This window comes from Watersipora subatra, chromosome 4 (genome assembly GCF_963576615.1).
Source record: "Watersipora subatra chromosome 4, tzWatSuba1.1, whole genome shotgun sequence".
In the NCBI taxonomy this organism is placed as follows: Eukaryota; Metazoa; Bryozoa; class Gymnolaemata; order Cheilostomatida; family Watersiporidae; genus Watersipora; species Watersipora subatra.
In genome coordinates, this window is record NC_088711.1 from 18,008,268 (window position 1) to 18,024,063 (window position 15,796).

A 15,796-nucleotide genomic window follows, 5' to 3' on the forward strand; every position below is an offset into this window, starting at 1 on the left:
CCTTCACCTTCAGACTCTTGTTTTCATCTCTTGCATCTATCATGTTCCCTCATCTTCAAACTCTTGTTTTCATCTCTTGCATCTTTCATATTCCCTCATCTTCAGACCCTTGTTTTCATCTTTTGCATTTTTCATGTTCCCTCATCTTCTGACTTTTGCTTTCACTTCTTGCATCTATCATGTTCCTTCACCTTCAAACTCTTGTTTTCACCTCTTGCATCTATCATGTTCCTTCACCTTCAGACTCTTGTTTTCACCCCTTGCATCTATCATGTTCTCTCACCTTCAAACTCTTGTTTTCACCTCTTGCATCTATCATGTTCCCTCACCTTCAGACTCTTGTTTTCATCTCTTGCATCTATCATGTTCCCTCACCTTCAGACTCTTGTTTTCACCCCTTGCATCTATCATGTTCCCTCACCTTCAGACGCTTGTTTTCATCTCCTGCATCTATCATGCTCCCTCACTTTCAGACTCTTGTTTTCACCCCTTGCATCTATCATGTTCTCTCACCTTCAAACTCTTGTTTTCACCTCTTGCATCTATCATGTTCCTTCACCTTCAGACTCTTGTTTTCATCTCTTGCATCTATCATGTTCCTTCACCTTCAGACTTTTGTTTTCACCTTTTGAATCTATCATGTCGCCTCACATTCAGACTCTTGCTTTCACCTCTTGCATCTCTCAGGTTCCCTCATCTTCAAACCCTTGTTTTCATCTTTTGCATTTTTCATGTTCCCTCATCTTCTGACTTTTGCTTTCACCTCTTGCATCCTTCATATTCTCTCACTTTTAGACCCTTGTTTTCACCTCTTGCGTATATCATGTTCCTGAACTTCTCTACTTTTTTACACTTTGTCTCGGCCTACTTCACTGTTTTTGTTCCATACTCTGCACTCACTTCTTATATCTGGTTCATCATATCCTTAAAAAAACAAACACATTAAAACCTGGTATATTCAGCCTATATGTTTTTCCAAATAAAGTTCCTTGAGGTCTTCTGCATCCTTATTAAAATATCAAGTTTTATGATAACACAGTATTTGCTAAATTGGGAAAAACCGTTAATTCACATTTGAGGAGAATTTGTTAGAAATTATCAGACCAATGGCTAGTATTATTTATGATATATGATTCCTCTGTGTACTATTATGCAGAGTGTATAGTACGGCTACATGTATCTTGCATAGTGTATCATGTATTATGTATTATAGCCCCTACATACTGCTTTATGTTTGGTGTATTGTACAAAGGATTTGATTTTTATCACTTACTTTGTTTACTAAAAACTGGCAAGCATTCAAAGCTTAAATAAATTTTCAAAATTGAAAAAAGGTTTGCAAATTGTGCCACAAAATATTTAGCAAAGTCTTTCTATTTGGCTCAAGTCTTTTATGAGTTATTTGTCCTTGTCTCATTGTTGTACGTGGTGTCACGTGGTAAAAATGTGGTGATGGCAATTTATTTTGTTTGCTAAATCCATGTGTTGACAATATTACTGACTGTCTTCTCTTGTTTTGAGTTTTTAAATGTTTTGGTTGAGACAAGTGCACAGCTAATCTTAAAATGTAGGTTTAAAACGAATACCTATATAGCAGGAAGTAGTTGAATACAATAAAAATACTTTTTTTACAAAATCAGCTTCTAAGGCTATTAGTGAATTAGATTGTTAATTACATTAAAGCTAGGTAATTACTCTACTACAAAGTAGTTTGTTTTCTTTCTCAGGCTACCATAATATATTTCTATGCTTTAATGAAGACTTGCTCTGTCTCCTGCTATACAGCACTCTCACCAGCATCGCTTTTTTCAGAACTGAGCGCAAAGATAACTATGTGCTTGTACGCTTTACCCGTCTGCTTGCTTGTCTGCTTGCTTAATCCAGGGTTCTATGACTACTGCAATCTGTAAAGAAGTTGCTTTTTCCTTTTTGCACAAGAGAAAAAACAAGTGATCAATAGGATATAGTTATTTGCTTGTTTAAAGGAGTTTAGACTGTTGTCTAGTTTTGAACGAAATACTGTGTATTTTAACCATATCGTTATGAAAATGCTGAGGCTAAAGATAGAGTTGACAGAGTGTATTGAATAGAAATGTGATATTGATTTAATAGTGTTGTTAACTTGGTCTTTTTAATAGAAATATCCCATCCCAATACTTTATCATTAGTTTCTGTCAGCTAGATTTACAAACAGAGCCATATGTTTGCACCTGCGTATAATGAGTTACTATATTACTATATTACCTGCGTATAATGAATCTTGCAATTAACAGATAAATACTAATAATGTTTTGAAACTAAGTTTAAAAACCTTTGTATAATTTTGAAGGTTTACCGAAAAAGTTTTTAATTGTTGCGATCTCTTTTTTATCTTGTCAGGGAAGTCCCGAGTATTTGGGTCGAGCATTTGCCTACCCGCTAGTGAAGTTATGTGATGACCCATACAAACCACCCATGTTTCCAGCTCTACTTCAGTGGTGGCACATCCAAAGAGGTCAGAGCCCTTCTGGTGAACTGCTCGCTTCTTTTGAGCTCTTTCAGGTTGGTCACTTTTCTCATTGTTATATATCCAAATAGCGTGAGTAGTCGTTAAGTGTTCTACGTATTGACGGTAACTAAACTACAATTTGTACAACTGATAAAATATAGCAATGAACAGTTTGAATAGCAAAGCAGTTCTTGTAGTCTGATCACTTTAGCAGTCATGAATCACTGTGTAGCACCGCAAACATCAAATAACGAAAAAAAAACATAAATCTTTACTATAATAAGAGCCTTGTCTGTCCGTCTGTCCATCCGTCTGTTTTCAAGCTAATCAAACCGCGAATCGAACCCAAATATGCAGATTTTCAGCCAAGCATGTTATCAGCTGACCCACTCAACCACATTTCCAAATCTAAGAATACTTGCGCACATACTTATTATGCATGGCAATGTCTCACGGCCCACGAGACTGCCAGTGCACTAGTATAATTATCATAATATATAATATATAACAATACTTATTACAGTCAATTTTTTTCAAATAACATCTAAATGTGTATCTTTCAGTCTCATGCTTTCTGTGCCTTCAATTTACCCTAACAGAATGGAATTATGGGACAAGCATCAAACTGTTTCACATTTGTTGAACTGCCTGAGATATAGGGTTTGGCAGTTCTAATTAAATTGGTTGTCTTCTCTCTGCCATAAATATTTACAGTTATGGCCCTGTAAGAGAGTTTGCAAGGCTATATCCTCTGTTGCTCAATGCTGCAATTAACCAAAAATACAAACTGAAAAATACAAAATGAGTTTTGTAATAATTATGGAGCCTGATAACGCCGAAGTTACCTTAGTTACTCTTGCTCTTTGGTACAAAGTTTTATTCTATACACAGAAACGAGGGAATCTCTCACAAGCATTACTATCCAAGTATTAAGTGAAGGAGTTTCTGAACCAAACTTAATATACAGTATACAATGATAGTTAAACTTTGGCCCAGCGATTCGCTCTGATGTAAAGAACTACTGCTAAAACTAGTAGACCATGGCATTATCCTTGACCTAGTCAGGCTGTCGATGTGACGGTTATCTTATCTTTCATCCTGTAATTTCAATCTCATTTCTGCATTTATGTTACAGGTTTGACAATCCTACATAAACTATACCCAGAATATTTATATTTATTCTTCCACACATATGTGAAACATCATCTTTTATTTCGTGACACCAACATATTACATTCACCATCATGTTTAAGTTTATGAACTTTCTGTTACTACAGCCTTCAGTTCACGATCTCAACTTCTCACGATCTCAACTTAAATATTGCACTCACAACTGACAGCAATGTTTTCTCTCCTAAATGCAATACTATTAAATTACTTACTTTTAAATTTTAAAACATGTCTGCAGATCACTCAATAACTCTTTATTTCTGTCTTCTAATTTTTTTTCTTTCTGGCATGTAACGAAAAACATGATTTTGTTGATGATTGCCAATAACAATGAAAAGTTATCAATACATTCTTTTGATGACCTGCAAGCCTAGAGTAGAGACAGCACAAATCATTACCAGCATTTCTTCTACAAATTTTGGCTTTTCAATAGTATAACGCTGTCTACGGATACTTATTTGCTGCATGACTAGCTGACAATTTGCATTAGTGTTACAGATACGTAAATATTGTTTATTCCTATCATTGTAATCCTTTGTAGAAACCATTTGATGCAGAAGAGGTCTACAAGTTGCTGTTAACGCCTCGGCTAGCTCCTAAACATCGAAGGATTTGTTCTGAAGGAGTGAGAGCAAATAATATACCTTTGAGCCATTTCTTGGAATAAAATTTTGTTCATAAAACTATTACCATTTATGGATTAGATGGTAACATCATTGTACTAGAATGGTGAAGGGGCTAACAGTAATAATGCAGTGTAACTTTGCTGAAAGTACTATGTCATGTTCTAGCAGATGAAACTAATTGCTCAGAGTCAGCCAGTTAACAACGAGAAATATCGCTACTCGATAAGTTTTCAAATTCATCTTGTTTATGACCTTTTGACCTTATCGGCAAACTATTTAGAGTATTTGGAGCAATGCTATAGTCATAACTTTAACGTATGGTTATATGGTGACTTTAAACTTTTTGTACAACGTCAAATCAGGATCATTTAAATTTTCAAGTCCAATGTACTGATGTGTTACAGCTACCACTAACAGTCTCCAAGCATGACGTGGAGACTGCGATGAGGATGGAAAAAAATGCTATCATCCCCATTCCAGGTTCGATCCGGCCTGTCTTCAGCAAGCATCGAATTGAAGTGCTCTTTTGGGGAATGAGAGATCTGAAGAAGCTACAGTTTACAGCAGTAACAAGACCAAAGATAGACGTAGAGTGTGCCGGCAAAGTTATCTCATCCATCCCACTCACTGACGCTAACATAAATCCGAATTTTAGGTGAGAGCCACTTTATGCGCTGCAGGTCATTCTTGGATTTAATTACTATGGCTAATGGTATCAGGAGTGAAAGCTTTAAAGTTATTATGGTTCTTTTTGCTCCTAGGCTCCTATATTGTAGTTGTATTGTTGTTATATTCATCTGTTTTGTGTCTCATAACTTATATATTGCACTCACAACCGACAGCAATGTTTTCTCTCCTAAATGCGGCAAGCGAGAAAGCAATATTTTAAGGCTAACTACGAGATTCTGGTTATTCAAATCAAATTAGAGAACTTGTGCCGATTCAACTCTTTACAATATCTGGAATTTTTTACGTAATGCAAAGCAAATACTTAACATTAACTTATTAAGTTAAGAAAAATTTACGTTATAGGTTTACTTTATGTAAGTGTCTACTGTTTGTTGTACTTGCAAGTGTATCATAACCTTATATATTATACTCACAACTGTACCATAACCTTATATATTATACTCACAACTGTATGATAACCTTATATATTATACTCACAACTGTATGATAACCTTATATATTATACTCACAACTGTATCATAACCTTATATATTATACTCACAACTGTATCATAACCCTATATATTATACTCACAACTGTATCATAACCTTATATATTATACTCACAACTGTATGATAACCTTATATATTATACTCACAACTGTATGATAACCTTATATATTATACTCACAACTGTATCATAACCTTATATATTATACTCACAACTGTATCATAACCCTATATATTATACTCACAACTGCATCATAACCTTATATATTATACTCACAACTGTATCATAACCTTATATATTATACTCACAACTGTATCATAACCTTATATAATATACTCACAAGTGTATGATAACCTTATATATTATACTCACAACTGTATGATAACCTTATATATTATACTCACAACTGTATCATAACCTTATATATTATACTCACAACTGTATCATAACCTTGTATAATATACTCACAACTGTATCATAACCTTATATAATATACTCACAACTGTATCATAACCTTATATAATATACTCACAAGTGTATGATAACCTTATATATTATACTCACAACTGTATGATAACCTTATATATTATACTCACAACTGTATCATAACCTTATATATTATACTCACAACTGTATCATAACCTTATATATTATACTCACAACTGTATCATAACCTTGTATAATATACTCACAACTGTATCATAACCTTATATATTATACTCACAACTGTATCATAACCTTATATAATATACTCACAAGTGTATGATAACCTTATATATTATACTCACAACTGTATGATAACCTTATATATTATACTCACAACTGTATCATAACCTTATATATTATACTCACAACTGTATCATAACCTTATATATTATACTCACAACTGTATGATAACCTTATATATTATACTCACAACTGTATCATAACCTTATATATTATACTCACAACTGTATCATAACCCTATATATTATACTCACAACTGCATCATAACCTTATATATTATACTCACAACTGTATCATAACCTTATATATTATACTCACAACTGTATCATAACCTTATATAATATACTCACAAGTGTATGATAACCTTATATATTATACTCACAACTGTATGATAACCTTATATATTATACTCACAACTGTATCATAACCTTATATATTATACTCACAACTGTATCATAACCTTGTATAATATACTCACAACTGTATCATAACCTTATATATTATACTCACAACTGTATCATAACCTTATATATTATACTCACAACTGTATCATAACCTTATATATTATACTCACAACTGTATCATAACCTTATATAATATACTCGCAACTGTATCATAACCTTATATATTATACTCACAACTGTATTATAACCCTATATATTATACTCACAACTGTATCATAACCTTATATATTATACTCACAACTGTCTTGTAAGCATGTTATTATGCTCACAAATGTTTATAATCTCATAATCCAAATCATCCTTGTTTTTTTAAAGTTAATAACACAAAGGAATTCTCACTAGCCCTTTACATAACCACACGAAAATAACATCAGCGTTTGTCAATGGTAGAAATATTTTCATCCTCCAAATAGCAATCCGGAATTCATAAACAATAGCTTGACTCTGTCTGTCTGTCTGTCTGTCTGTCTGTCTCTATGTATGTCTGTCTCTCTTCAGTCGTCTCTCTCTTTCTATTTGCCTGATGGAGGCACAGCCAGTTTTTATTCACTAACTTGTCCTTATGTCCAAGCCGGATCATCCTTGCCATACTGGATTGGTCAATTTCAAGTTGGAGTGATTTTACACCCGGCTGGTCCTATTGAGGTCCAACCGGTTTAAGCATTGTTGTTTATGATCATTTGATTATTTGCATGCATTGAATGTATGTTTACAATTCTTTAGCCAAGAACTTTCTTTGAGAACGCTGGTAAATATGGTTTATTATTTACACTATCTTTGATACAGTGTAACAGTACAGCACACAGAGGTTGACCTCCCGGAGGATCAGACTTATTGCCCACCCATTACTATCAGATGTGTTGACTGTAGGAACTTTGGTAGATTTGTTTTAGTTGGGACGCATACCATTAGCTCCCTTCAGCGATATCTCTTTAAAACTAAGGCTTCACTCAGCAAGGATAATCTAGGTAAGAAATAAGGAATATAGAGTCTTTGCTAGTGTACTGTGTGCTGTGTGACTCTTTGAGGCAGCCATACCGTCCATGTTACATGTGGAAACCTACATTCAAACAGACAAAAGCTCATTAAATTTACAATTAGTTGCTCTCTTTGTCATGGATTCTAGGCGTGACTTGCTCTGTATTTTAACCAGTCAGCAATCGAGTAATTTAATGAAGGTTTAACAGTAAAACCAATCAGCAAGGGAGTAGATTAATGAATGTTCAATAGTTAGCCAATCAGCAAGAGAGAACTTCATGATGTTTTAGCGTTTAACCCAATCAGCAAGAGGCTAACTTAATAATGGTTCAACAATTGACCAATCACCAAGGGGTCACTTTATGAGGGGTTAATAGTTGACCAATCAGCCAGAAGGTAAAAAGATCAGTGATCATTGCATTTATTCAAATCTTGTAAAATAACTTTTACTCCAGTTGGCTAACACAAGAGTGCCTTGAAGAAGTTTCACTAGTAGGTAGGTCACTTGCACCTACACTCAGGGTAATTGCATGTCATGCATTCTGTTCATTATAGATACTACCTGTCAGGTGTCAGAATAGCACCAGCTCCCTCTTGTCAGCAGCTAAAGCCTGGTTCCCATATACATCGCAAAACACCGGCAGTAATATCGCGCAGCAAAACACTTGCGGTGCTCGGCGCAGTTTAATGTTCACATAATAGCCACATCGTTAATAATATCGTAAACATAATTGCGTAACCAAATAAAATGTTCGCTAGCCATGCCGTTCTTATAATGGTGATCTTTACCCATACAGTGCATTTCGGGAAGGTTTTGCCTGCGGCCGTTTGCGAAATTTGAACAGCGCTGAACTATTGCGATGCCGCCGGCAACTACCGGCGATCCTCGGCGGTTCTCGGCACAAACGTTCCCATTTCATCGCTAATAGCCTGCGGTGTGTCGCCGGTGCTTTGCAACGTATATGGGAACCCGGCTTTAATGTCTTACCTTGAAATCTTCAACTTACACTTCAAGATTATATAACCTTTCATTTTAAAAGTTCCAATTACATCAATGTAGTTGTGGCCTCCTTCTCATTGTCTTAGACTGTGCTCATACAGATTTAGTTTTTATGGAATATTTATAACATCCTTAGTAGACACAATACTTTATAACCTAAACAAAGTTTATCTTGCGCATTCATACACCATTTATCCTTGCATCAGCTAAGACAGTCGTGCATTCCTAGGGTAATCTTCAATCCTATAGGATAGCCTTAGCTTTCTAAATGTAATACAATTTTTTCTAATGGACTAGTTAGGCTTGACAAACTTCTGTGCTTGATTTTTAAAGCATTTATTGTATCTTCTTGTAAATTAATTTAAGCAAAATTGTATATTTTGGAAAAATTTTGGTAACGATGCATCTTAGGTCGGTACAACGTGCATACAACGCATACAAGGCACTAGCAACACACAAACATTGTGGATACAACGCCAACACAAATAATTAACAACGCATGCGCCACAACGTGACACTGTCAACACAAACGCGAGCTGTGTGAGCGAGCTGGTTGGCGCGCATACGCTGTCGGACCGTTGTATGTGCGTTGTGATGATAATGTATGCACGTTGTATCCACAATGTTTGTGCGTTGCAAGTGCCTTGTACATTTGCTACGCATGCATTGTATGCGTGTTGTACCGACCTAAGATGCACTGTTACCAACATTTTTGACAGACGTTTACTTTTTAAAAGGATTCAAATTTTTCATTTAACTGTTCCAACATAACTTCATCCTGCAGCTTTTATAGTCGCAAAACCAGTCTAGCTTGGCAATACTATTTCTACAACCATTCATTTTACAGATGCAATAAAGCCAGCTGGCGAGTCTGATGCCGAGGTTGCATCAGTCTCAGAGCTGTTCAAAGACAAGCCTTCTAACGGTGGCATACCAACTGTGCTACCATCTGGTACGACTCAAGCTAATGCTACAGGAAATGTAGCGGCAGGATTCAAGCTACTCAACAACACAAGTACCGCTGTAGATACTTCTCAGTCTATCAACTCTGGCCTCAAGGTGTCCATGCTCACTCTATCACCCATTTAGTGTTCTTTACTCAGTTTTAAAAAGATGCAGTTTGCAAGTTTATGTCTCCTTGGTTAGCCAGTTCTACAACACTGCTTTTGGTTTAGGAGTTGTTTTCTCATTTATATGTTCGTGCACTTACGTCATCATGATTTGCCCATACACTATTACAAATTGCAAATTTTCAAGATAGCAACAGCAGCTATAGAATATGCTACTTTGATATATTTTACTACTAATTCTTTTAAACATTGTGGTTGGCGGATTGCCTCACCGACTTACTAAAAGGAGCAGTGTACTGTCTCTATTCTAGATCTGCTTGATTGAAAATCAGGGCTAAGTGAAAGTGGTTTGTAGTCGTTGTATGCATCATACAATTACTTGTTCAGTCTCACGATGGTACAAAGTAATGGCTTGTTAATTAGTTATTTGACATTACTCTTAAACAAGTATCTAGTTTTAGTCATATTCCTTTTTATTTAGAAGAATGCAAATATTATCCTTCGACTGAGCTCCAATTGTTCGCTGGCAATGTTTATAACATTTTGTTGTAAGCAATGGTGAAGTGTATACTGGTATAAAAGTTCAAGGGTATTTAGCAAGTGTTTTGTATTATTTTCTACTGTTTGCACAGAACTTTGGTATGGAGCTATCTAGATTTGGTCCAAAGCGATCATCAAGCCGCAAGATGCGTAAGCCAATAAAAGTAAAAGACAAAGAGTTGGATGATATTGATTGGTCAAGCCTGGACTGGTGGAGCAAATACTATGCTAGCGCAGATAAGCAGGAGGTAAGAGAAAGACATTCAGTAGCAGTCTAGTATAATTGTTAGCCTGAGTTCTGTACATACGCTACACAGACAGTGTTATTAACACATGATGTAATTACTTTCACCTAGTATTGGAGCTATCAGATGCATTATATGATGGCTGGTTCTGTTGTGGCAGTTTGCTTATAATTATAATGAAGTGTCTATAATATACAAAACATGCAAGAACAACAGTTTGTGTTTCTCATTCTCTTTGGCTGCTTGCTAACACTCGTTTCAATAACTATATGATCTTGGCATAGTTTTGTACTTTCAGGACATTTGTTTATATGTATCTATGACTAGCCAAATGCCCGACGTTGCATGAGTATTAAAAAGCAGTTTATAAACAGTGCCAGATAATGTAGTTGCCATCTATCGTTTTTTTTTGACGTCATCACCCTGTTTGCACATGCGCTTGTCCACAAAAAAGCCGCCATCTTTGTAGTAAACGATCGTCATTCTCTTGATTAATAGCATTTTTCGGTGTTGTTTTGATACTAAAATAAAAAATTTGCAAACAAAAGCAATGTTTGCAATAATTAATTGCAGAAGTTTCGTGTTTTAACGATAAAAGTTGTCCATAAGGATGGCAGACAATGATAGAATGACGTCACGAAAAAACGAAGGATTAGCTATTTTGAGTAAGCTAGTATTCATATCGCTAAACTTACGAATAAGAACTGTGAGAACAAGCTTTAGTGACAGTGCGAGTACCACAGAGTCGATATGCGTATTTTAACTCGGATTATGACTCCTAATGCCCGATGAATGTTTTGCATCTCGTGTAGCTTGATAGATTAGCTTGTCGACGCTTGAACGGGGGATTCCGAGATCTAATCTTCTGCGATACAATTTTTTCAATGCTAGACTTTAATCACTCAAGCTGGACCAACACTGAACGACAATAGACAATGACAAGCTTTGAGACTTATATATATAGATAGTGTATTTATGCCAGTTCATCTGCGCAGCTACATAATATAATATACATATTGCAGACTACTGATATATAAACTTAACAAAAATTGTAATGAAATTGAAAAATGAATTGAATTTCTGTAGAATAGTGTTCCATTACTGTTGGATAACGTAGTGCTATTGTGAAAACTGTACCACATTCTGTAGAATTGCATTTCTGTAGAACATTATTGCATTACTATTAGGTAGCATATCACTTTTGTAAAAATTGTATAGCATTTTGTAGAATGGTATAGAATTTTTGTAGAACAATATTGTACTGCTTTTTGTACTACACATAATTCAGATAGAAAAGACCTCAGTAAACATTTTTCTAGCAATATTTTAAATTATGATACAGTTTATATCATTCTCATAACCGCCACAATAGCTTACTATGGCAAGTGCTCATGCAAAGATGTCTTTACTGTATTTTTAATTGGCTATTTGTTCCAATTGTCCTGTAGAAGAAGTCAAATCAGACAGGGAATAAGGAGACGACTGTTAGAGTAGATGATGAGGGAGTGTGTAAGTATAACAGGAGGAGGTGACTCTTACACTGCGAGAATAGTCAGTACTACTTTTTAAGCCACAGGCAGTTGAAGTTGGGTTAGACTGCTGTTTTCTTGATTTTATTGAAATATATTAAAAAGAGAGTAACTTTCAGATGATAATTGTTATAAAAACTATACCATTAGCGATTGTCATGTTATAATCACAACTGCCTGATCCTCATGTCACTACTGTAAAGTACTGTTATACAGAATTCTAGCCTCTAGATAAAATAGAGTATACCAACAGTATAGGACTCCCCTGTCATCTGTGGTTAGTATTTCATTAAATAGGTGCATCATTATGATATGAGTGAATGTGCATCTAAGGATATGGCCTTCTACTTTTAGTGTTCACATGAAAATGTAATGTGCGCGCTGTGTCTTTTTGTATATGCTGTCTTTATTAAAATAATATTTACTAATCAGCGTATGCAGATTTTATCGCGGTAAATTAGGTTCATCTAAACTTTAAAATGTCCATTACAGCGGCACTTATCACAACACAAACAGGTGACCAAATAAGTCTCAATTCAAGTGGATCGGATGAATACAGCCATGGACATACCGACACAGACATGACTTCGAGCAGCGCTAATTTCAAATATATACAGACACTGACAGTATGTCTATCATTTTAGTGGTTACTAGAGGCAGCGGCACTTTGCTAACATTTAGGATCTCTCACTCTCTTTCTCTCTCTCATAGACTGCATGCATCTCTCTCTCTCACGCTCTCTCTCCCTCGCTCTCCCTCTTTTTCTCTCTTTCTCTCTCGCTCACTCTTTCTCTCTCTCGCAGCTTGTCATTTCAACAATGAATGTCTTATGGTTAAAGCTTTATCACTGACATCTATGCAGCTCTGTTCTCCACCTTCTCTTGTCACCTGTTTGTATCAAGTTCTCTCAACTTCCCTACCCCGATTCTATACTAAGTTCTCATTCCTTCATAGAGTTGTGAATTCAATAGTTGTTGTTATAATCACTCATGACCCATTTTGTGCACATATTCCAGCCATATTAGGCCTTTTTTCAGTCATGGTGTCTGCTATGGATGAGAAGCCAGTCGGTCTTAGTATTTCAGCATTCTTTACTGCATGTCTATATAGGTATTTATCTGCGTGTGTATAGTAGCTTACATGAGATGACTCGTTCTAAGCAGGTAGAACTAGATTTATACAGTCGTTTTAATTTATACCTACAGATCTATGACAAGGAGCTTGAGTCAGTTAAAGAGTTTGAAGGTTTTGCTGAGTGGCTCCACACATTCAGCCTTCTAAGAGGAAAGAAGACAACTGACGAAGAAGATGATGATTCACGGATTGTTGGAAAGTTTAAGGTAAAGGAAGTGGCAAGGCCAGTGAAAACTTAGTAAATTATGAAAACCAATATAATAAATAATGCTAACAACCAGGCTTGGGGCCACTAGCAGTGCAGTGCGCACTGCACTGCACTAGTGCATTGCACTAGTGCATTTCATAGTGCAGTGCAATTTAAAAATAGAAATGTCTTGTGCAATGCTAGTGCAAATTTGACATGAGTCCCTGGGTGCACTAGTGCAAGTGCAGTGCTTAGTGTGACATGGTATGTACTAGTGCAGTGCCTAGTGCGGATTAGAAAATTCCCATAAACGCACTAGTGCAAGTGCAGTGCACAGTGCAGCATAAAATGCTCTAGTGCAATGCCTAGTGCGGATTGGAAACTTTTTCATAAATGCACTAGTGCAAGTGCAGTGCCTAGTGCGACATAGTATGCACTAGTCTAAACTAGATCTAAACTGACTGACGCCAACTTTGAAAGGCTAATGTTCCTTCGGTCTAATAAACATCTTCTCTGAACAATATTGCTTATCAATTTTGCCATCAATATGACTTACTGTTTACATGATACTGGTTTATCCAAGGGTAGATTTTCTTGTTGTACATAGTACATTTATGTAATAAGAAGTGAATTCTTCCATTCCATGCATGCTTAGTATATTTAGTTATTGTAATTGTAATACATTGCACTATTTGATATCTGTTGTCATCTGCACTATTTAATATTGAGCATTATTGTAGGTTTATGGTTTGTTTGAAATTTTAGGTGAGGCTAGTTTATTTGACAAATACATGGCTGACATCCTTTGCACGGCTATAATTGTACTATTACAGTGGATAGCAGTAGATATCTGTTGATTAGCAAGCAATTCTTGCAGCTGCTATAGCAAAAAAGCTCATCGGTCTAGTGCCTAGTGAAGTTTATTAGTGAAGTGCCTAGTGCATTTATGATTTTACACTGCACTAGTGCTAGTGCAATGTCTAGTGCACAAGAATTTTTGCTATTGCAGTGCCTAGTGCATTTTTGACTTCACTTTTTGGTGCACTAGTGCTAGTGCAGTGCCTAGTGCACAAGAATTTCTGCTAGTGCAGTGCCTAGTGCATTTTATATTATTACTATGCCATGCACTAGTGCTAGTGCAGTGCCTAGTGCACCTTACTGTCGTCTAGCCAGAAAATAGTGCATTGCGCTCAATACTCACTAGTGGCCTCAAGCCTGCTAACAACTAACATTAAAAACTAATGTTAATAATTAATATTAATGAATAGTCAATAATAATTAACTTACAATAAGCAAAATAGAATGGAAATGCTTACAGACCTAATACATTGCAACTATCCCTTCACCAAAAGAAAAGCACAACTTTATATGTATTCCTTTATTGGCATTCATATTATTATCATTTATATAAAACAACTAGCTGTGCTACCCGGCGTTGCCCGAATATTAAAAATTAGCTTATAAACAATGAGAGGAAATGAGGGTTGCCTGCTACTTTTTATTAGCCTAGCACATTGCCAATGGATACTTTGAGTAAGCTTACTAATAAGAGCTACCAACTTCTCGTGACATTAAGCAATTACTCTGCATAGTAACCTAAAGCAGTAGATTATTTGCTCCCATATAGCGACATATATTGCCTATTGAATTTATCAAGCTTGTGTGGCTTACTTGGTAGGGCATCGGACTGGTGACCGGGAGGGTTTGAGATCAAACCTTGTGTGCTGCGGAATCATTATTCCAATATAATATAATAATATATAATATATTATTCCAATATGTATATATAAAAAAGGTGTAAAAATCCTCCGGACCTGATATTCAGTACTGTAGTACAGTAGCATGTTATGTAGTCAGTTGCTGATGAAGAGCTTACATCACCATTTATACTCAGTATTTAATTATTATTTATGACTATAATGGTTATCATATAAAATTTTACTAAAATATATTGCATAATTTAATTACCAATAATGAAATAAATGAATGAATGATTTTAGGGCTGTCTACAGATATATAAGTGTCCTCCTATGCTTGGGCCTAAAGATGTTAACATCGTTGGTGGAGACCCAGCTCAAGGGATGTTTGCAGGTAAAGAAATTTTTTCCTTTGAATCTTGGCTCGTCACCATCCTCTTTTGTTTCAAGAATTTGGATAACTTTTTATTTATTCACCAGGTCAATGAACAGGTTTGACACAATGATAAATTTTGAAAGTTTTTAGTTATAAATTTACCTTTGCCTCCTTATAATTGCGTTTGATTGGTGATCATCAGCATTACATGCCCATGGTTTCAATATTGATGAGAAGTCCTTAATACAATCATTAGTATCAAATAAATAGTGATTTCCAGTTGAGAGTTGACATCTAAAGACAACCTTTGCAGCTGTTTTCTTTAATTGCGCCAAGCAATTTTTGCTGCTTTCTGCAGGTGTGACAAGCAATGTATTGCTGTTTTCT

The 15,796-nt window shown here is 35.6% G+C and overlaps 1 protein-coding gene across 1 annotated transcript in view; it reads left to right on the forward strand.

Annotated features, from left to right (window-relative positions):
• Positions 1–15,796, forward strand: part of LOC137394604 (otoferlin-like) — a 36,731-nt gene that overhangs the window by 7,849 nt on the left and 13,086 nt on the right. Inside the window, exons 8-17 of the mRNA XM_068081338.1 lie at positions 2,380–2,541; positions 4,200–4,283; positions 4,689–4,939; positions 7,440–7,621; positions 9,479–9,690; positions 10,334–10,489; positions 11,935–11,995; positions 12,508–12,641; positions 13,221–13,355; positions 15,337–15,427. Of these exons, the coding sequence (XP_067937439.1) occupies positions 2,380–2,541; positions 4,200–4,283; positions 4,689–4,939; positions 7,440–7,621; positions 9,479–9,690; positions 10,334–10,489; positions 11,935–11,995; positions 12,508–12,641; positions 13,221–13,355; positions 15,337–15,427 (1,468 nt within the window). The remainder of the gene's footprint in view (positions 1–2,379; positions 2,542–4,199; positions 4,284–4,688; positions 4,940–7,439; positions 7,622–9,478; positions 9,691–10,333; positions 10,490–11,934; positions 11,996–12,507; positions 12,642–13,220; positions 13,356–15,336; positions 15,428–15,796) is intronic.